The 21,500-nt window shown below is 56.8% G+C and overlaps 2 protein-coding genes across 2 annotated transcripts; both read left to right on the forward strand.

Annotated features, from left to right (window-relative positions):
• Nucleotides 1–5,127: 5,127 nt before the first annotated feature.
• TIMM44 (translocase of inner mitochondrial membrane 44) lies at nt 5,128–19,164 on the forward strand. The gene is made up of 13 exons (XM_061190586.1): nt 5,128–5,239; nt 7,030–7,131; nt 9,726–9,896; nt 10,900–10,980; nt 11,717–11,866; nt 12,883–13,022; nt 13,317–13,402; nt 13,996–14,088; nt 14,185–14,309; nt 15,694–15,744; nt 17,504–17,593; nt 18,184–18,294; nt 18,615–19,164. The coding sequence occupies exons 1-13, from the start codon at nt 5,192–5,194 to the stop codon at nt 18,732–18,734; spliced, it is 1,368 nt and encodes a 455-aa protein (XP_061046569.1). The 5' UTR covers nt 5,128–5,191; the 3' UTR covers nt 18,735–19,164.
• Nucleotides 19,165–19,736: 572 nt separating this feature from the next.
• CTXN1 (cortexin 1) lies at nt 19,737–21,408 on the forward strand. Its single transcript, XM_061188811.1, has 2 exons — nt 19,737–19,918; nt 20,289–21,408. The coding sequence occupies exon 2, from the start codon at nt 20,309–20,311 to the stop codon at nt 20,555–20,557; it is 249 nt and encodes an 82-aa protein (XP_061044794.1). The 5' UTR covers nt 19,737–19,918; nt 20,289–20,308; the 3' UTR covers nt 20,558–21,408.
• Nucleotides 21,409–21,500: the final 92 nt, after the last annotated feature.

Consider the following 21,500-nt stretch of genomic DNA (forward strand, 5'->3'; position numbering starts at 1 on the left):
TTTTTACGTTAATGCCTATATTGAGACTAGTAAGGCGAATACATTAAAATTATGCATCTATTCATAAAAAATAATGACACAGACACCATTTCCCCTATTAGCAATATCTTAGACTGGTAGGAGACATTTGTTACAATTAAGGAACTGATACCGATACATTATAATGAACTGAAGTCCATACTTTACTCAGATTTTCTCAGATTTCCCCTAATGTCCTTTTTCTGCCCCAGGTTCTGTTTGGTACAACTGTAACAAATAACGTTTGAGTTAGCCCTCAGTCTTGGCCTCCCCAGGCCATAGAATCAAATTGCTCTAACACTTACGAAGAGTGTAGGTGAGGGGCAGCCTCTAAAGTAGCCTCCAGGACCCCTACCTCCTATATTCACGCTCTGGTCTGATCCTGTCCCCTTGAGTGTGGGCAGGACCTAGTGAGTCCCTTTTAACTAACAGAATATGACAAATGTGGTGGGATGTCACAGCCAAGATTTGGTTACAAAAGACTGTCTTGCTGGCCCTCTCTTGCACCCTCGGATGGGAGCCGACTGCCATAATGGAAGCAGAGACTGAAGAGGGTCGCCAGGCAACAGTCGGTGGGAAACGGAGGCCCTTCATCCATCAGCCAGCAAGGGACTGAATCCTGCCAACAGCCACGTGAGTGACCTTGGAGCAGAACCTTCCCCCAGTTGGGCCTAGGGGGGCAAACTTCTGGATGCTTCTTATCAAAGTGCCCCAGTACCTTTATAAAAGAGGCCCCAGAGAGATCCCTTGCCCCTTCCACCATGTGAGGACACGCAGCTTTACTGAGGTACCATTGATATACACAACCTGCACATATTCAGTGTATACAATTTGATGAGTTGGGGCATCTGCACACAGACCCCGTCGCCACAATCAAGGTGACGAACATGTCCATCATTTCCAAAGTTTTCTATGTATCCCTTTGTTTTGTGTTTTATGTGTGGTTTTTTGTTTGTTTGTTTTATTTGTTTGTTTGTTTTGCGGGGCGTGGGGAGGATGAGATCTACCCTCTTTTTTGTTTCACTTTCTTTTTTATTGATGTATAGTTGATGTACAATATCATATAAGTTACAGGTGTACAATATAGTGATGTACAATTTTTTTGTGTGTCAATCCCAAACTTGCTATCTATCCCTGCCCCCCACCTTTCCCCCCTGGTAGCCATAAGTTCGTTCTCTAAGTCTGTGAGTCTGTTTCTGTTTTGTAAATAAGTTCATTTGTATCACTTTTTTTTAGATTCCGCATATAAGTGATATCATATGATATTTCTCTTTCTCTGCCTTACTGAGATCCACCCTCTTAAGAAATGTTTTAAGTGCACAGTACAAGACTATTAACTGTAGGCACCAAGCTGGCTGTACAAGAGAGCTCTAGAATTCACGCATCTTGTGTATCTACCCCCAATACCTGGCAACCACCATCCTACTCTCTGTTAAGCCGTTACATTTTGGGTAATTTGTTACAGAGCAGTAGATGAATAATACAAAGAGTCTTTCTGTGATCATCTTGGCCCCAAATCTTGCCCTTCCGGGGACACCATGCACACACTGCCAAGAACGGGCTTTCTGGATGCTCCTCTGGAGGGTGGCTCCCCATTGCCTTGGTCCATGTCCTACTCCTGGCCTTGCTGTTGACTGTGCCCAGCCCACTGTAACACACACTCACTGGACGGCATTGGGAAGGTTTCCAGGCAGCCTGGGGTTAGTCTACGGATCCGGGAGAACAGACTGTCTTAGTCAGCTAGGGCAGCTATAACAAAACACCACACCCACTGGTGGCTTCAACAACAGACCATGATTTACTAGTATGCTTTGCAGGAACATGTAGATCAATCACAATCACCAATGACACACCAAGTCACAAGACGAAGCTGGTAAGTCTGCAACTGAGGTCTTATCAGGGAGCTGAAATCACAAGGACCCCTTCCCTTTTACCTTTTTTTGCCTTTAAGAAGACCTAAACAGACATTTCTCCAAAGAAGACAAACAGATGGCCAACAGGCACATGAAAAGATGCTCAACATCGCTAATTATTAGAGAAATGCAAATCAAAACTACAGTGAGGTACCACCTCACACTGGTCAGAATGGCCATCGTTAGAAAGGCTACAAATAACAAATGCTGGAGAGGGTGTGGAGAAAAGGGAACCCTCCTACACTTTGGTGGGAATGTAAATTGGTGCAGCCACTATGGAGAACAGTATAGAGGTTCCTTAAAAAACTAAAAATAGAGTTGCCATATGATCCAGCAATCCCACTCCTGGGCATATATCCAGAAAAGACAAAAGCTCTAATTTGAAAAGATACATGCACCCCAATGTTCAGAGCAGCACTATTTACAATAGCCAAGACATGGAGGCAACCTAAGTGCCCATCAACAGATGAATGGATAAAGAAGATGTGGTATATATAATAAGTAATGGAATATTACTCAGTCATAAAAAAGAATGAAATAATGCCATTTGCAGCAACATGCAAGGGCCTAGAGAAAAGCTTACTAAGCGAAGTAAGTCAGAAAGAGAAAGGCAAATACCATATGATGTCACTTATATGTGGAATCTAAAAAACAGTACAAATGAACTTATTTACAAAACAGAAACAGACTCACACACATAGAAAACAAATTTATGTTTACCAAAGGGGAAGGGGGGAGGGATAAATTGGGAGTATGGGATTAACAGATACACACTACTATATATAAAATAGATAAACAGCAAGGACCTACTGTATAGCACAGGGAACTATTTCCAATGTCTTGTAACAAACTATAATGGAAAAAAAATTTTTTTAATAATTACACATATACATATATGTATATAATTGAATCACTTAGCTGTACATCTGAAAGTAACACAATACTGTAAATTAACTATACTTCAGTAAAAACAAAAACCTTGTGCCCCCAGCCAGCCAGCAAGATGGATTTGAGATGAGTCTAGGTCTCCCATCTTCCAGGTTGGTGCCTCTTCAACTAATTAACCTTTCTCTGCTCCAAAGTCCAATGTTTCAGTTTGTTTGCCTCACTGTTCCTTGGGCACACAACCTTGGGCACACAACCTTTGACAACACATATACATTTGTTTGCATATACATAGAGAAAGAATGCTAAAGCAAGTGTAGCAAAATGAATCTAGGTGAAGGGTATATGAGTGTTCATTATACTATTCTTGCAACTTTTTTGTAGCTTTGAAAATTTTCAAAATAAAAAGGTGGGAATACACACAAACCACCCTCACTCTACCCCATATGTCCCTCCAGCTGTCATCATTTCACCTTCTAAGCACGGCAAAGATTCCTTGGAGGCGTCTCTGTTCTCCCTCTCTGTGTGGTGGTTAAACATTTAATAACTGGCCCTCCAAACAAACTAGAAAGCTACCGATCTGTAGTGTTTGTCAATTCCTATGGTGTAAATACTCCCACCACGGCCAATTTCAGGCTATTAATGTGGTGTCATTAAAGACAAAATGCATAAGAGATGCACCGCATATAATATGGTATTTCCAGCCTACAGATGTGATATATGCAAATAACCTCAGTAGCATAGATAGTAACATAATTAAGAAGTGCTGAGTTTTGAGTATTTATTACCTTTGTTTTAATATAATCCAGTTGATCGTAAGTTTATACAATCAATTTTTAAATAATGGCTGTGTTTAACAACTGGCTCCAAAATTCCTGAAAATTTGATAGTTGGCTCTTGCCAGGCAGTACAAGCTGGCTCCAGAACACCTCTGTAAAAAAAAGAAAAAAGAAAAAATCTCAGCCCACTGAAACCTGGCTTCCACAGCCATCATTCAACCAAAACCCTCTAGCCTGTCTCCCCAGGGACCTCCTCCATATTACAAAATGCAAAGGACGATAGATAGAGTTCTGGCCTGGCCTGCCTTGCTTGAGTTCTCTGCAACATTTAGCACTGTTTACTCTACCTGCCTTCTCCAAGGCCCTCTAGGTCCTCTTCTGACCTGTTGACCAGTCCTTCCCAGTCTCCTTTAAGGGCTCTTCTTCCTCCATTTGACTATGGGGCTTTGATGTGCCCCTCTGACATACTCCCCCTGGGTGCCCTTGTCCAACTCCACGGTTTCAACTACAACTAAGAAGCCCAGACCTTCTTCTCAACAACAAACCTGTATATCCCAACCTCTTAACTAGTTTGCTCCTCTTCCAGTAAAGACATTTCAAACAAAGCCGAGTGGAAGCCCTCATCCCTTCTGTCACCTCGACGTGGAGGTCCTGAGTTACAGAAAACGCAGATCTGTCCAATCCTGAAGCCCGGGAATGTATGTTGCCTCCCTTTCAAGTCCCATAGACCTTATCACAGTTTAGTAATGCAAAAGGTTTCAATAGGACAAAGGCAACATACATTAACTCTCCCCACGGTACCAGCCCACCACCCCTCCCCAGCCTCAGATTGCATGGCCATGTCAAGGTACCGCCACTTGGTGGCGGCATTCTCCAAATGGAAAATAGTATCTGGGTGCTGACATGACAGAGGCTTGAGCTTCTTCCGGGCCAGGTGTGTCAATTCACACTGAATCGATGGAGGGAGGAGTAGTCCACCCCCAGCCAGGTCTCAGCTTCCCGTTCCTTTTCTGGACCAAAACCAACAGGCGCCTTCCCAAAGTTCTGTACAAAAGTGGGCTCATTCGCTCTTGCTCGTGAAGCAACTCACTTGCCCGTCTGTTGGTCACTTTCCATCACTGTCAGGGAGAGCCAGAGCCAGTGGCTATCAGACTCGTGCGTCGATGTGGGTCGCTCTGTTTACCCGTTCTTCCGGCCACGCGAACCCCGGGTTGCCAGTAAGAGAATCACCGCTCGCGACAAAATCCACACCCTCAGGCTCCGCCCCCTCGCTGTTTTATCCAACCATACGTCTCTGTCTCACAGGAGTACCCGCCCCCCAGGTCACATCCAGTCACAGGCCCCGCTCTTCCTAAATTCTGCCCTATCAGAGGCCTAGCTCTCTAGAAATCCCCGCCCACTATTAGGCCACGCCCCCGTCGTGGATTTCCCTCCACGGCTCCGCCCTCCTTGGGAGCCCTGTCCAGTGATAGGCCTTTCCCTCCCACAAACCCCACCCGCAGGTCTCGCTTTTCCCAGGCCCAGGCCGCACTAGGCCGACGCGGCGAATGACGCCATCGGATAACGCCGCGAGAAGGTCACACGGGATCTTCCAGCATGGCGGCGGCGGCGGCGCTGCGGCGAGGCTGGTGCCGCTGCCCGCGGGTGAGCAGAGTGCGGGGCCGGGGGGGCGGGCTTAGGGAGCTCCGGACCCGTGACCTCCAGGGCCTCGTTCTCCCCAGGCCTTTGACCCCTTTGGCCCTTCCCTGAGCTCGGCGAGAGGCTCGGAGTTTGGTCGCTGGGTCAGCCGAGGCCGGGGCGGGGGCCCCGGAGCGAGCCCTCGGAACGTGGGTCCCGAAGCGAGGCCTGAGGGCGGGGCCGGGCGTGCCGGGCCGGGAGCGGATCGCCCCTCACTTCCTGGCTGACCCCATGTGTACCGAGGAGTGAATGGTGTCCGTGGTGCTCAGTGGAGAAAAAGTAGCGAGGAAAAGGCAAAAAACCGTGACAGTCACAGCTCACCTTTATATGCCACGTCCCCCTACCGGGAGCATTGCCTGCATCGCCTCTCTTAATCCTCTGAAAGTGTGGGAGGTAGTTGTCGCCCTGGCTAAGAGCCTGGGCTCATAGATGCTCTGGGGGTCAAGGCGTGTAAAGCGGCTTCAGAAAATAGTACTCACGTTGCAGCTGTTTGTCGCTATTTCACAGGGTAGGAAGCTGGGAACTCAGAAGTGTTAAGCAAGCTGCGCACAGTTTCAAGAGTTTACTGGGGTGGCTGACCTGGTCCAAAGCTCAGGTCAGTCTGACTCCAGAGCCAGACTCTGGAGGAAGGAAAATATCTCCCAGGAATCTGAGTGTCAGGAGAAAGAAGGTGTTTTTGACTCAGGACTGAGCTTTTTTTCTGGGCTTGCTTGTCTTTTGAGACAGGTTTTACAGGTTGAATGTACACGTGTTTGGACTTGGGCACAAGTCCCAAGGAGAACCACCCTCAGGTTTGGTTCTGCTGGGGGATTTTTCTCCCCAGTGAGACAGCCATCCACTTCTATTTCAGGCTGTTGCTGAAGTCAGTGGCTCCAGGATTAATGGATGTAGGCATTCAGAGGAGTAAAACAAGTTACTTAAACTCCCAAGAGTTACTCTTGAGTAGCTATAGGAGAGTGTGGCATCTGTGTAAGTTTGGGGTGTTGCTTAGAGTGACTGGAGACAGGAAGCATGGAATGGGGAGAGGAAGGGCCCAGGGGATGTGGAAATGGAAGAGTGGTTCTGTCAGATCATTGACATCAGTGTACCTAGCTCCGTGCTGGGTGCTAAGGTGTAGCGTTGAACAGGACCTGCATGGAGCTTCCCTCATGGAGCTTTAAGTTCATCATTTGGTAGGAGAAGAAATGCCTACCAAAGAGGTGCTGCACATGAGGTTAGCAGCATCTTTGCCCAGGTGACTCCCCTAAGTTGCTCTGCTCACATCTCAACCCTGGACCAGGACATGGTAGCTTTATTCCAGGGTTGTGCCTGGGACAAGTTAGCAGTGTTTACCCCTTGAAGCCCGGGCCTCTGGTCTTCCAAGGCTGGCAGAAGTAGGGTGGACTGGTGAGAGAAGACTGCTTGCCACCAGCATCGAGTCTTAGCCTGCCCATTTTCAGACTAAGGTGTTCAGCCAGACTGGCACATTTAGCCTTCTTCCACCATAGGTTGGCATTTCCTAGGACCCATCGGTTTCCCCCACGTTCAGAGGCAGGAGGGTAGATATGGGCCCCGGAGGTGCAAATCCAGCGTTTTCTTTTTCCACCAGATTCCACTGGCTTCTCAGAATTTGGGAAGATGGTCAAGCATCTAGCATGCAGCAGACATGTGATAAGAATCGTCAAATGAGTCTCAGACGACGCCTGCTCTTTTAGCGTGGCCTACTTCCTCGTCACTCTCTAGTCTAAACGGATCTTTCTCTTTTCTCCCTCAATTAGAGATGCCTTGGAGGTAGAGTCCATTTTCTCTCCGGCCACAACCTAGTGCCACTACCCCATGGTACCTTTCAGATGCCCCGGCCGAGTGGAGAGCTGACCCTGGTGAGTGACTCAGGATACAAGCAAGCCGGCAGGAGGGGGAGGTGTGAAAATCAGATCTAGTTGACAGGAGAGAGGGCTGCAGGATGCTGTCCACACTGCTGGGGGTGTCTGATTGGCAGGCATTCCACATCCAAGGTCTTCCGGAGTTACAGAGCCCAGTGGGCCTGGTCCTCTTGGTATCCCGGGAAGTGCTCGACACTGTTAGGGGTAGGGCTCCTGCCTCACACAAAGTAGCGTGTCTCAGCTCTGATGGCTAGAAGGGCATTCCTCTGAGCTGAAATCCACCTCCCGGTGGCGCCCACGTGTGGGTCCTTCACTGAGCAAGGCTGTGCCCTCTGCTGGGTGACAGCCCTCTGGGCACTTGAGCAGAGTCACCCATCCATCTCCTGGAGCTGGGTTTCCCCAGGCCATATCTCCCTTACTCTTTATGCTGTTCCTCACAGAGAGCATTTTCTAGAGCTTTTTTGCCCTCCCTGTCACTCCTCTTCAACCACAGTTCTGTTGGTGCCTCACCACCATGGGGAAGAAAGCCCCAAATCTCACACTCTCCAATCCACATGCTCAGGCAGCCCACACCCTCCCTTCCCTTCTGAGTCTCATCTCAGCCCTCTAGCCTCAGCATGCTTTATCTCCCAGATCCTGTCCTGGGGCTCTTGTGGGCTTGGGACATGCCCCTTTGGCGCTTCCCCTTAGTTGTCCAGCCCCGCCCTCACCCCCAGTTTGCAGCCCTGGAGTGAGCGGTGGGGCTGCCGCGACCTGGCGCGGTCCCTGACAGTCTTAGAACTTGGACTTCCCCTGGAGAAAGGCTGGTCGGGGCACATCTGGACCAGACAGCGGCCTGCCAGTGCCAGGCCGGGCCACCGCACCTGTGGGGCAGCACCCAGACTTGCTGCTGCTCTCCCTGGGGCCGGACGGGGACCGGGGAGGCAGTCGCCCCTGAAACTGGTAGGGTGAACCCCCAGCCGCTGCAGCGGACCCCGCGCACCGGCAAGAGTGGTGGGAGCAGCTGAGCACGTGCGGCTATTTCCCTGGGACTTGACTGGCTCACAGTCGTTCTTTACGCTTTCCCTTTCCCGAGCCTGCACTTAGTTACACAGGGGGCGAAGCAGGCATCTAAAGCCGGCTGTGTCTGACCCCGAAGCCTGCATCTCGGGTAGGGCAGTGCCTGGAGCGGGGCCTCACGCTGTATTCTGGCCTCTGGGTGTGTTCGGTTGGGTTTTCCTGTGGGGATTGGAGGGGGGACCCTGAGCTCGGGCTCTCGGTGACTGTGATCCTGTGGGCCAAGAGAGGGCGTTTTGTGCCAGTCCCCAGGCCCTTGGGTGACATGTAAAGCCCAGCTGGGGACTTGGGAGCGGCTCCAAAAGAAGAAGTTACCCTGGGCACAGAAGCCCCTGGAGTAGGTCCTGTGCCGGCTCTTTTGGGATAAGGGGCCACAGAGTCCTTTCAACTCTAGTCCTGGGACAAGAGTCCCTTTGGGTGTTGGCCTTGTCCTTGGGTGGGCGTGTGTGAGTCCCCATGAGGATTCTAAGCTGCGCCTGTTTCTCTCACCCCAGTGAGAGAAGGGGCCTGGCATTTTCTTTTGTTTTTTAATAGACTTTATTTTTTTGAGCAGTTTTAGTTTTACAGGGATATTGAGTGGAAAGTACAGGGCGTGCCCATCAACCTCCTGTCTCCTTCTCCTCCCACCGGGCATGCAGTTTTCCTCGGGTTGTACATCTTGCAGTTAGGGTGGTACATTTGTTAAAACTGATGAGCCAGTATTGACACGTTATTGTTGACTTTGGTCTGTGGTTGACATTGGGTTCACTCTCTGTGTTGTACATTTCATGGGTTCGAACACATGTATAATGTTGTATCTACCGTTAACAGTATGGTTACAGAGTAGTTTCATTGTGGTAAAAATCCTCTGTGCTCTGCCCACCCTCCCTCCCCTCCTCCAGCCCCTGGCAACCACCGGCCTTTTCCTCGTCTGCATAGCTTCGCCTTTTCCTTGTCTTCATAGTTTCACCTTTTCCAGGATCTTAGAGTTGGAATCCTACAGCCTGTAGCCTTTGCAGATTGGTCTCTCTCCTTTAGTGATATGCCCTTAAGGTTCCTCTGCATCTTGTCTTGTTTCTTATTTGAACTGCGATGTAATTGACATAACATGTCATGTGACTCCTCTGTATGTTTTCATGGCTTGATAACTCATTTCTTTTTCTTGTTGAATAATATCTTGTGCCACAGTTTACCGCCTGGTGGCTTTTTACTTTGTCTGTTATACTCTTCTAAAAGAGATAACTATTCATTGTGAGGTTTTTTTGGTTTTTGTTTTGCTTTGTTTTGTTTTCGTTGTTGTTTTTGGTCGCACCGAGCAGCTTGCAGGATCCTAGTGCCCCAACCAGGGATTGAACCCCGGGCCCTCGGCAGTGAAAGCGCAGAGTCCTAACCACTGAACTGCCAGGGAATTCCCAAATATTGTTTTTATTTATTTTTAAGATTTTATTTATTTCTTTATTTTTGGCCACGCCGTGCGGCTTGTATTCATTGTTAAACCTGTATCAACAGAAAGGAGAAAATGAAAAAATTCTTCATTTCTTTTACATTCTTTCTAGTCCAAATCCTATTCTTCTGGAAACAGGAAAGGCTTTCTCTCCGGCTTGCTAGATAATGTCAAACAAGAGTTAGCCAAAAACAAAGAAATGAAAGAAAGTATAAAAAAGTTCCGAGACGAGGCCAGGAAGCTGGAAGAGTCAGATGCGCTCCAGGAAGCCAGAAGGAAATACGTGAGTCCCCTTTGCTTTGAGTCTCCCTGGGCAGTCACACTTGCTCTCAGAGCCAGGAATTCCCTCCCAGTGCAGTGCTGGGGCGGCCGGGGGGTGAGGGGACAGGAGCGGGCCCCCAGCCTTCCAGTTCAGCCTTGAGACTGCAGCCTCCTCTACACATGGCCCAGCAGCACTGATGGGGTTTCAGAGCCCTCTTGACCTGCTGCATCAGAATCTGCATCTCCACGGGTCCCTCGGGCACTAGGTTTGAGATGCGCTGCTCCTGAGGGCCTCTGACTGAAATGGGTAGAAAGTGGGTTGCGGGGCTGGTGTAATTATTATATTAATCACTGCCGCCATCTCTCACCGAGCAGCTGCCAAGCGCCCGCCAGCGGATGGGCTTGGCGCCCTTTATTTGTCTGCCCGTGAGGGCTCTGCCTGGCGGCACCCCCATCTCACCTGTGGGCAGCTGAGCCTGGGGTTGTGGGCATTTGCCCCAGGCCCCTCGGAGGTTTTGTTCTGTTGGCGCCCCTCCCAGGTCATGGGCGACGCCTGTTCCCCCTGAGTCTCCCCAGGTCACTCACTTGGATGTAACTACCTGTGAGGGATTCGACCCTGCGGGAGATCGCCCGCCCTTTTCATTAAGGAAGAGGAGTGAGCCGAGGGGTCGTCTGAGGGCAGCGCAGGCCGAGCTTGGGGCCGGGTGATGGGGAGGGGGCAGAGCGGGGCAGGAGAACGCTGAGAATGCCCCGCCCCGCCCCCAGTGTATCACTGATGAACATATGGGCAAGATCACCCCCTGCCGCCCAGAGACAGATGCGGGGCCTGGGGCTCTGTGCTCAGGAGGGTCCCTGCCCCAGCCTTCAGCCAGGGACAGCCAGGGACCCTGGGGGGACGGGAGGGGCCGGGTGGACAGGCTGAGGGGGTGGGAGAACAGGGTGTGTCTCGGGAGGAAGGGACTGCTGAGAAAACACTTCTTTGGACTGTGTGTCGCACCACAAAGATACAACATCCTTTACCCTAGAGAACCATCGAATCAGAAACCATGCGGACGGGCGAGGTGATCAGGAAGAAGCTGGGGGAGATCACCGGCACCGTGAAGGAGGTAATGGCCTCAGGACCCCCAAGGCCCCTTAGGACCTCCGGAGCCCAACTGCTCCTCACCTCCGGTGGAGGAGTCGGGGGCAGGGGGCAGTGCTGGGAGCCGCAGGAGGAGCTGGCAGCCGGGGATGAGCAGGCGGGAGGCTTCCGGAATTAAAGTCCAGGACGCCCTCAGGAAGGAGGGAGAGGTCAGACTAACCCACCGGCCTGCGATTCACCACTTAAGTTAGAAGCCTCTGTACTACGAGCAAGAACAGGAGGAGGGTGAAATGAGGATGTTTTCCTTCCTGCCTTAGGCTAGAAGGAAGCTGGGGCACTGCACACCCCGCCCCCGGGAGGGTGGAGGTGGGAGTGAGACTCCTGGAGGGCCTGGGAGACTTTCTTTTTGTTGCTTCTGTTTTGCTTTGCTGTTCTCCTGGGCTGGAGAGAGGGGCAGGGCTTTGCTTGGAGGCCAGCCCAGCGCTGGACACACCTCCCTCCCCTTCGTCCTGACCCCGGGGCTGCTGCTCCTGTGCTGTCCTTCCTGCCTGTTCCAGGCCGGAGCCCTAGGGTCCAGCGCCCCAGACATCGTAGGCAGCCTTCTGGGGCATGTGCACCCCAGTCTCGGCTCCATGAGCCAGGTGGGCTCAGGACGCCTGCTCCCGCCCTCTGGAGGCCGGGTCTGCTGTTAGCTCGGGGGGGGCTCCTGCAGGCCCCCACCGGGTGCCACGCCAACACCTCCCTCTTCTCTGTCTCAGTAGAGTCTTGACGAAGTCAGTAAAAGTGACCTTGGCCGGAAAATCAAGGAGGGTGTGGAAGAAGCAGCCAAGACCGCCAAGCAGTCGGCTGAGTCTGTGTCCAAAGGTGGGGAGAAGCTTGGCAGGACCGCTGCCTTCAAAGCCCTCTCCCAGGTGAGCTGGGCCGGGGCTCGTGCCCGCGGGCGCTCTGGGCTCAGCCCCAGAGAGGCCTCACTGAGGGCTGCAGGGCACACCAGGCCTCAGCCCCTCCTGGCTGAGCAGCCTCGGGCAAGTCACTGCCCCTAGGGAGCTACACGTTAACATACCAAGAACCTCCAACCCGATGTCAGCTGCTGACACCCTTAGCTCACGTCCAGAACCCAGAGACTGTCGGGCTCTGGGTCACTTGAGGTCCTGAATTCATTCCGTAAATACCACTTACCACACGCTGGGCCCTCTACTGGCCATGGGGCCTCAGGAGAGAAGGTTCGAGTTCTTGCTCTCAAAGGATCCCGGGACAGGAATGGGGACAGGGAAGGGGCAGGCAGTTCCAAGTAACACATGACAGAGGAACGCTCGGGGAGGGCGCCAGGCCAGGGGAGCGGGCATCACTGGCTCGGGGCGCCCCGCGCAGCTAGGTGTGGCCAGAGTGGCTGCAGGGACACCAGAGGGTCCTGGAGGCTGTGCAGGGGAGTTTAGGTTCATCCTGAAAGCCCAGCCTCCCAGCGAGTATTCCGGCAGCAGCTCAGAGGAGGCCGGATAGTGTCTTGGGTGGTGGAGCCAGGAGGGAAATGGGTTCCAGAGGTTTGCGGAGGTGGGATCCACAGGCTGGGTCAGCTCGGATGGAGGTGGTGGGGCAGAGGCAGCTCTCAGGATGCCCGTCCGGTTTCTGGTCCATGTGAAGGAATGTTGCCAGGGAGAGTGCGGAATCGGCCTCAGAATGTGAGGGTCGTCTGGGAGCACCTCTTGGCGGGGCGCGGGTGGGGGCAGAAGTCAGAGCTGGGGTCTCCCCTCTGCCTCTTGCCTCTGCCTCCCCCCCGCCCCCTGAGGCTTGGGCGTGTCTTTGCCCTGCACCTGCGAGAGTCACGTGACCTTGAGACCTGGGAGGCATGGCCCCGGGGTGGGTCCACAGCTGCTGGTCTGGGGTGTTGGGGAGCCCCAGCTCCCACATAGCCGGCTGTGCTCTGCAGGGCGTGGAGTCCGTCAAGAAGGAGATCGATGAGAGCGTCCTGGGGCAGACTGGGCCCTACCGGCGGCCCGAGCGGCTCAGGAAAAGGAAAGAGTTCTCGGGAGAGAAATTCAAGGAAGAGAAAGTGTTTGAGGCCAATGAGTAGGTACCAGACCGGCCAAGGGGCCCACCTCTCACCACCTCCCTTTGCAGCACCTGCACTGCTGTCCGTTTCCCAGGACCCACAGAGGGTTCCTACCCAAGTCAGGTTGTGGGGTTTCTTTCTGCTCGAGGTTCCCAGGCACCCTGAGAGAACTGGGAGGGGAAGGGTAGGGTGGCAGGAAGGGGGAAAGAGAAGGCAAGAGGCCGGGGTCATCACACCGTCCTGCTGGCCCCTCTCCCCGTGAGCAGAGCGGCTCCCGGGCCGCGCTCACTGGCTTCCCCGATCTTCCCCAGGGAGGCCCTGGGGGTCGTGCTGCACAAGGACTCCAAGTGGTATCAGCAGTGGAAGGACTTCAGGGACAACAACGTGGTGTTTAATCGTGAGTGTTCGCATCTCAGAGAATTGCCTGACGGCAGGCCGGTGATGGACACTTACCGAGTGCTCCCCGAGGGCCGGGCACAAGACAGAGGAGGAGGCCGGGGTCAGAGAGGACCAGTCACTCCCACAGGGCTGCCCAGCGAGTGAGCAGCGGAGCGCAGGCCTCAGGCGGCCTGAGGGGAAGCGCCCAGTACCTCTCGGGCGGCAGGCTACCGCCGTCAGGGCTGGGCCACCATCTTGGCTGGAGCCAGTGTCGTCGTGAGGCAGCCGGGTGCACGCGCCAGCCACCCCCCCATGTGAACTTGGCCTCGACACACCCCCTCACGGGCCAGGAGCCAGCTCAGGGCCCAGAGCTCTCTGCTCAGTCTGGGGCACGTGGCTTCCCAGGTGCTGACAGGGAGCCCTGGCCCTCCTCAAATGAGGACGTCCAGAGGCCTGTGTTCCCTCGGCAGCGAAAGCCGCAGCCAGCAGGGGTGGCGCCGGGCGATCACTCAGCTCCCCTCAGCCCCTGGCCAGCAGGCTCGGAGGGGGCTGCGATGGAGTGGGTGTGTCTCTCCGGAAGGGGCCCCTGACCCCATCTGCCACCCCCCGCAGGGTTCTTCGAGATGAAGATGAAGTATGACGAAAGCGACAACGCTTTCATCCGGGCGTCCCGCGTGCTGACAGACAAGGTCACAGACTTGCTGGGTGAGTGGGCTGCCCCGGGACCGTCCCCCCACAGCCCGAGCCGGCGGTGGGAGGGGGTCCCGGGCCCTCACCCCACTCCTGGCTCGGCTGCCCCAGGGGGCCTGTTCTCGAAGACGGAGATGTCGGAGGTGCTCACGGAGATCCTGCGGGTGGACCCCGCCTTCGACAAGGACCGCTTCCTGCAGCAGTGTGAGAACGACATCATCCCCAATGTCCTGGAGGTGGGTGTGCGCCTGGCAGGGCTGCAGCCCCGTGGAGAGTTCTGCCAGGGCCGCTTGGCTGTGGAGGGGGCTCCTGAGCGGAGAGGTGGCTCCAGTGTTTACAGAGGCCTGACCACCCCACACGCCCAGCCCTTGTTAGTCAAGCAGCTCGAGAAAGCCAGGCCGCTGTGGTCACCTGCAGTCCCCGCTGGTCCCTGGGCCGGTGCCCTGACCATTCTTGCCTCGCCAACGGGATGTGTCTGCCCCAGGGACGGAGTTTCTCACCCACTGGAGCCTGGAGCCCCGTGGCTTGTTTCCCTCGAGCTCTCTTCCTGAAGTTGTTCCCTTGAAGCTGCCAGGGGCCAGGTGTTTGTCTCCCAGGGGCCAAGGCCTTTCAGGAGTTGGGAGAAGCCGGCTGCTGCTTCAAGGGCGCGGGGGCAGCGCATGACTCAGGGCAGGGAGGCGGGACCAGCACAGCAGCCCAGGGGCCTTTCCTCTCTGGGAACCCTGAAGCCCATCTTCTGGTCTTCTCGCCTCTCCTTTTGGCACATAAACAAGGAGGAGGCGACTTGCTCAAGGTCACCCTCCTCGAGGCCCCCCCAAGCTGGGGCTGGAGCCTAGGCATCCTGCAGTGGGGCCTAAGCATCCTGCAGCCCAGCCAAGTCAGGGGCCTTTGGCACGGCCTTAGTGGGACCGCAGGCAGCCCGTCCAGCCCCGTGTGAATGTCTGTCCCTTCCTCCTGCTCCGCCTCCGCCTGGCCCCCTCTCCCTCCTCCGAGTTCCCAGGTCCCTCACGACACTTGGCGGGGTTGGGAGGAGGTGAAAGTGTAGCATTTCCCCAAAGCAGCAGCCCAAGTACGGGCAGAATCTTCTGGGCTGAGATTCTCTCAGCCCCCAGATTCCCTGTGGTTTCCCACCAGCATCTCACCCCCCCACCCCCCCTGAAAAGCCACCCTCTCCCTCACCAGATCCAGCCCTGTCTCTGGGTTCCTGTGGAAGCTTCTCTCATTGCACCCTGGGAACCCTCCCCTGCACTCCCCCTCTGCCCCGTCCCACGTGGGCCTGGCTGTCTAAGGCTTCTTCGTCCCCAGGGGAGGTAGAATGCCCTGCCTGGCCTCCTTGGGTCGGTTTCCCGGCCAGGGCGAGAGCCCCAAATGCTGCCACCTTCCTTTTCCTTCCAGCAGGCTGTTGGGACCCAGCCTGGGCTGCCCCGTTGTCACTTGTGGGGGCTCTGCTCCCACTGCTGCAGCCTGGCCCGGTCTCCCTTCCCCAGACTAGGACCCGGAGGCTGAGGCCGGGGGTCTGCAGAGGAAAGGTTCTAACTGGAGAACATTCTCCAGAGTTTACCTGCCTCAAAAGCCCACTCTCATTCTCACACTTTTTTTTTTTTGTCTTTCCCTTTTTAGGCCATGATTTCTGGAGAGCTCGACATTCTCAAAGATTGGTGCTATGAAGCTGTAAGTGCTTGCTTGCTTTCCCCCTGCTATTTAGGCCTAAGAAGAAATCACAGTTCAGAGGAGATCTGCTTGGGTGGCTCAGTCCGGGAAGGGCTGGGGTGTCAGGGGCAGGGGTGGCTACAGGCTGGGGGCCCAGGGGTCAGGGGGTGGGTGGAAAGGGACGGCGGATAACTCGGGGGGTGCATTCGATGTTCCCTCAGTGCACGGGGGTCGTGGGTGCTGGCCGGCAAGTGGGGTTTGAGGCCCCACAGCCTCCCTTCCCTGGGCCGGAGTTGCATCATCGGGCTCATCTCATGGGGGTCGTGAGGATGCTTCGGGGACACAAGGGCAGCGCTCCAGCACATGCGGCGCTGGATGTATTCATTAGCTGTTCTCATTGCAAGATCCTCGAACACATCCAAACAGACACTGATAGATTCCCACCTGGGGAAGAGCCACATGTCCTGACGAGGCCCGGCTGCTTCCTGGAGTCGGGGCTCTGGGCCCCGGGCCACAGGCCGTGCTGGGCTGCATGGCGGCGGGTCAGGCGTCCTTGGGAGCACGCTGTCTGCACTGCCCCTTCCTGGCAGCCTCCCCATCCCCGTCATCAGGCCACCTCACCCCACCCTGCTCGCTCCCTGACCTGCGTCTTCACGGCGTTTGTTACCCCCCTCCCTCCCCCACCAGCTTCTTGATACTGAGCAATCCAGAGTCTCTTTTAGCTGATTTTATTCTGTACCCAGCTCACAAACAACTTGGAAAAAGCAGAGGAGAAGATGTCAGGTTTTCTTGTTAAATACTCCCCTGCACGGTGACTAATCCAGCGGGCATTTATGAGTGGTTTGGTTTTTTTTGTTGTTTGTTTTGGTTTTTTTTTACTTTGGGACCATTAGGATGTGGCTGGTTATCTTTGCCAGCAAGCTGCCGCTGGTGCCCCTGGAAACGCAGCTGAAGTTGCAGCCACTCACACAGGGGTGTTTTGAAAATGTCATCTTTAAGAAACCACACAAGAAGTCGGATTGGCACTTTTTTGTTTTTTGTTTTTTTCACTTGGTGGATCAGTTACTTCCATAAAGAGTGGATGCTGTTGGAATGTCTTCTGTCATGGTTGCTTGTTGAGATACAAGGCTGCTGGCTGCTGTGTCCCGGGCCTGGGAGCAGGCACAAGAGGGTTAGGGTGTCGTTTGGGGCGCCACTGCCCCCGTAAGAGGAACAGGCTGCCAGTGGCCGAGACCCGCCCACAGGGGCTGGTCAGTGAGAAGGCGGTAGGCCCGGGCAGTTCACCCCAGAGCAGCCGTGGGGTAGGATGAATCCTAGAAAAAGCGTTTGGTTCCAGGCCACGGTTCACAGTGAGGTGAACATGGGAATGTTCAGGATCAGCCAGAGAGGCCTCAACTTACCTCTGGGAGTGTATTCCAGATCGCGTTCCAGGAGAATTACCAGCCTCACTGATTAATACCGCTTTCAGTAGCGTTGATACGGTGCTGTCTTTATAATGAGAGGGCAGTGTGTGATTCGAGCCAGCCAACGGGTGGCACCGGCCTCCCTGCTTGGACCCGTGCTCCTGGCATCTGCCACTCCTGGCGCCGCACACCCAGGAGCCGGGAGCCATTTCTGGAAGGTACAAGAGCTGAAAGCCTGAAACCCCATGGTGAGCTCACCCGCAGGGAGCTTCCCGAGACACCGCAGCAGCCCCCGGCTCCCCTGCGGTGCAGTGCCTTGGCGTGGCTCGCACGCACAGGTGGCCAGCCATACGGGTGTGTCTGGCTTCTTGTTGCAGACCTACAGCCAGTTGGCCCACCCGATCCAGCAGGCCAAGGCGCTGGGCCTCCAGTTCCACTCCCGCATCCTGGACATCGACAACATCGACGTGAGTGCCTCTTCCAGGGGGCCAGGTGGACCCCAGGGTGGGCAGGGGTGCTTCTCTGAATTGCGCTCAGCTGGGAGGGTTGAGGTCCCCCTCCCTGGAGGAGTTCCAGTGCTTGGACTAAATGACCTCCAGGGTCCCTTTCAGTGGAAGGTTTCCACAGTCTTGCTGTCGGGAATTCTCAGGCAAGTGGTGGCCCAGGGGGTGCTGTTGCCCAGACCCAGGGTCCCCTGAGGCCCCTGAAGCCAGGGCTATCCCTGCACCTTCACTGGGGAGGCTTTGTCAGGACTACTCAGGCCCCCCACTGGTCTCCCCGTGGGGAGCTGAAGGCACGCCCACATCTGTGCGCGAGACAGCCGGCTCTGAGAGGCCATTACACGCCTGCACAGCCTCAGTCCGGGGAGCCTGTGTGGGTCCTCAGGGGTTCACATTCTGCCTCACAATTGGGAAGTGCCCGCCCGGAAACGGGCCAGTGGGAGGTGGCAGCCCTGGGGTGCTGAAGCAGGGGTCTGCACCTGGAGGGGCAGCAGCAGTGAAGGGGATGGGGACCATTCTCTGAGACCTGCCTGCCCTGTCGTGCCCCGCCCCTGCAGTTGGCCATGGGCAAGATGATGGAGCAGGGCCCTGTGCTGATCATCACCTTCCAGGCCCAGCTGGTGATGGTGATCAAGAATCCCAAAGGCGAGGTGGTCGAGGGTGACCCGGTGAGTGAGCGGGGGAGGGGATGGGGCGGGAACACGCAGTGAGGCCAGTTGAGAGTCAGGATGCGGCGTGGCAGGGCAGCACCTTGAGCTGGGCCTGGCGGAGGGTAGCTGATCTCTCTGGTTTGACCAATTCCTGAGTTACAGCCTCTGTCCCTGCCTCTGCTCTGGACCCCAGACCCAGGCCGACCCCGCAGCATCACTCCCTGGTCCCTCCCAGTTCCCTGACCTGGCAGCGCCTCTCTCCCTGCCCTGCGCTCGTCCTGGAGCGGGTGCCGGGCTCGCACCCTGCCTCCAGCCCTCACCCTTCCCCGATTCTGCAGGACAAGGTACTGCGAATGCTGTGCGTGTGGGCTCTCTGCCGAGACCAGGGCGAGCTCAACCCCTATGCAGCCTGGCGGCTCTTGGACATCTCCGCCTCCAGCACAGAGCAGGTCCTCTGAGCGCAGCAGCCACGACTGGGGCCTCGGGGCTGGATCACATCACTGCAGACACAGGGGAGACTGTTGTCCACTTGCAGCAACTAGACCTCTGGGGACAAGACTGTCAGCTGTGCCCCTGCCGTGCCAGGACTGCTGCAGAGCTAGCGGGATGGGGCGGGGCAGGGAGGGGCTGCTGTGCACAACGCCAGCGCCCGCACCGCCCCTCTGCCCCATGGGGGCTGCTCGGGCCACGGGCATCCAGGCCACGCAGTGCCCAGAGGCCCCCAGCCCAGGGGTACCCTCCCAGGACCCAGTGGTGCAGCCTGGGCCCACTGGCCACGTCAGCCAGGCTGTTTCAGCCTTTTTTTTTTTTTTTTTTTTTTTTTTAACAGTGCCCTTATTATTATCCTGTACATATGCAGAGATTTGGAAATAATAAAACACCAAAGTGCAGGAGAGCAACCTGGGTAGTCCAAGGTGTCTGTCACTGGGGTGGGGGGAGCTGGGAATGGGGGGGCAGCCCAGTGGTCATGGGGCAGCGGTCATGGTCACTGAAGGAACTCTTAACAGAAGAGGGGGAGGACTCACCTGGACGGGACCCTGCCCACCCTGAGTATGTTGTCGGGCGGGGGGAGGGGGGGGGAGGAAGGAAACTGGAAAAGCTACGGAGGTTTTCAGTGACCTGGCTGGGGTCGCTTGAGGGTTGGGGTCCCCGAGGCTGGAGGACCTTAAGCGTCTGTATGAGTTTTGGGGCACTGGGATCCCCCAAACAGGGAGTCTGAGGGGTCGGTTGCAGAGGAGAATGTGGGAGCTTAAGTCGGGCTGGGTGGTTTGGGGGGGGTGCCTGTGGGGGTGGGAGGGCGAGGCCCTCGGTGCTCATGGTTCTTTTGGGCCGCTGGTCTCCCCGGCGCCTCTGGGCGGGGCCCGGTTCTCCCAGAGGACGGGGCGGGGTCGCGGGCCCGAGCGCCGCTCCCTGCGCAGCCTCCGCCCCCCGCGGCGGCCCCGCCCCCGTCGCCATGGGAACAGCCGCGGCGGCCCGGCTGGCGCGGAGCTCGCCTGCCTCGGTCTCCGCCGCTCCAGGGGCGGGTGGGGTGGTAGAGTCCGGGCCGCCGCCGCGGCCACCGGGGAGAGACCAGGAGCGGGTGCGGGTCCCGGAAGAGAGCGCGGCTGCCGGCCGCTTGGTCCCGGTCCCGGTCGAGGCCAGGGTGAGGGGCGCGGCGGGGCGGGAGCGGGGGCGGTGGGGGAGGGGGGTCCCCAGGACGCAAGAACAAAGAGAGCGGGGTGGGGGAACCGCGTCTCGCCCCCCACCAGGCAGCCCGGGCCGCGCGTTCGCACCTGTTGTGCGCGGGCCGGCCGGGTCGGGGTTTCCTTCTCCTTGCTCTTAGCGTCCCCACCTGCGCGCACGCCGGGAGTTGGGTGCCCGCGGGCCAGGCATGGGCGTAGCCCGGGGACAAAGGCGCGGGCGGGGGCTGGGGCTCGGCAGGGTAGGGGGGGCTGCGGCGGGTGGGGACGACGCGGGGGCGCGGGAGGGCGCAGCTTCATCCCTGCTTCCCGGGCGGGCCCCCTCCTCCGCAGGGCGCGCGGCGATGTGAGCCATGAGCGCGACGTGGACGCTGTCCCCCGAGCCGCTGCCGCCATCGACGGGGCCCCCGGTGGGCGTGGGCCTGGATGCAGAGCAGCGCACCGTGTTCGCCTTCGTGCTGTGCCTGCTCGTGGTGCTGGTGCTGCTGATGGTGCGCTGCGTGCGTATCCTGCTCGACCCCTACAGCCGCATGCCCGCCTCGTCCTGGACCGACCACAAGGAGGCGCTCGAGCGCGGGCAGTTCGACTACGCGCTGGTCTGAGCGGTGCGGCGCCCTCGGCCGGCCCTCCGCGGGGTCTCTCTCCCGGGGCCGATCCGACGGGGCGCCGCTGGGCCTGGACCGCGCTCAGGATCCTGCCCCCGAGCCCGCAGCCCGAGGGGGGAGGGCGTCAGGAGAAGTCCAACCCCTCCCCCCTCACACCCCTCCCATCTTCCCTCCTGGCCAGGCCGGAGCCCCACTTCGTGCCTTTATCCCGCCCTGTCCTCTCTCCGTAACTCACCGGCCTGGCTGGCCCCCGACTTTAAAGCCTGTGGGAAGAGGACGCCCGCCCCTCCGCCCCCAGCGTGTAGGTGGCTCTGCTATTGTCCTGCCGCCGAGCATGAGTGTCATGTCCGCTCCCGGGTTCGGGGACCCCCGTGTCCCTTTCCCTCCCTCCCCTGTCCTCTGGCCATCCTCACTCCCCCGCCGCCCGCCCCCCTAAGTGTTGAGCCCCTCCTCGGGCTCCGGCCCTGCGGGCTCTCCTGGGCCCACGAGGTGGACGCTGCATACCAATATGCCCTGCTCGGCCTGCTCCGGAGACAGAGACTGAAGAGCGACAATGGCTGCTGTGTCCAGGATGCGAGGCTCCTTCCATGGGGGGAAGAGCGCGGACAGGCTCCCTCCCGCCCCCAGCCCAGGCCCCAGTTCAGGTCAGCGCGCCCCTCCCTCTGTCACCACCTCCACCCCTCATTGGCCCTCCTGCCACCTCCCCCAGATCCCTCCTGCAACCCCCCCTCCCAGGCCCTCCTCTTGCTTTCTCACTCCTCCCTGCCTCTGAGCCCATGGTATTAATAAAAGCTATTATTGAGCGCTTACTGCATGCCAAGCAGCGTGCTGAGGTAGCTCCTCCCGTACTTGGTCTGTTCTCTTTTCAGAACCCTGTTAGCATCCTCATTCTACAGGCCAGGGGACTAGGGTCCAGGCAGGTTGAGTGACCTGCCTATAG

The sequence above is a fragment of the Eubalaena glacialis genome, chromosome 4, assembly GCF_028564815.1.
Source record: "Eubalaena glacialis isolate mEubGla1 chromosome 4, mEubGla1.1.hap2.+ XY, whole genome shotgun sequence".
NCBI lineage: Eukaryota > Metazoa > Chordata > Mammalia > Artiodactyla > Balaenidae > Eubalaena > Eubalaena glacialis.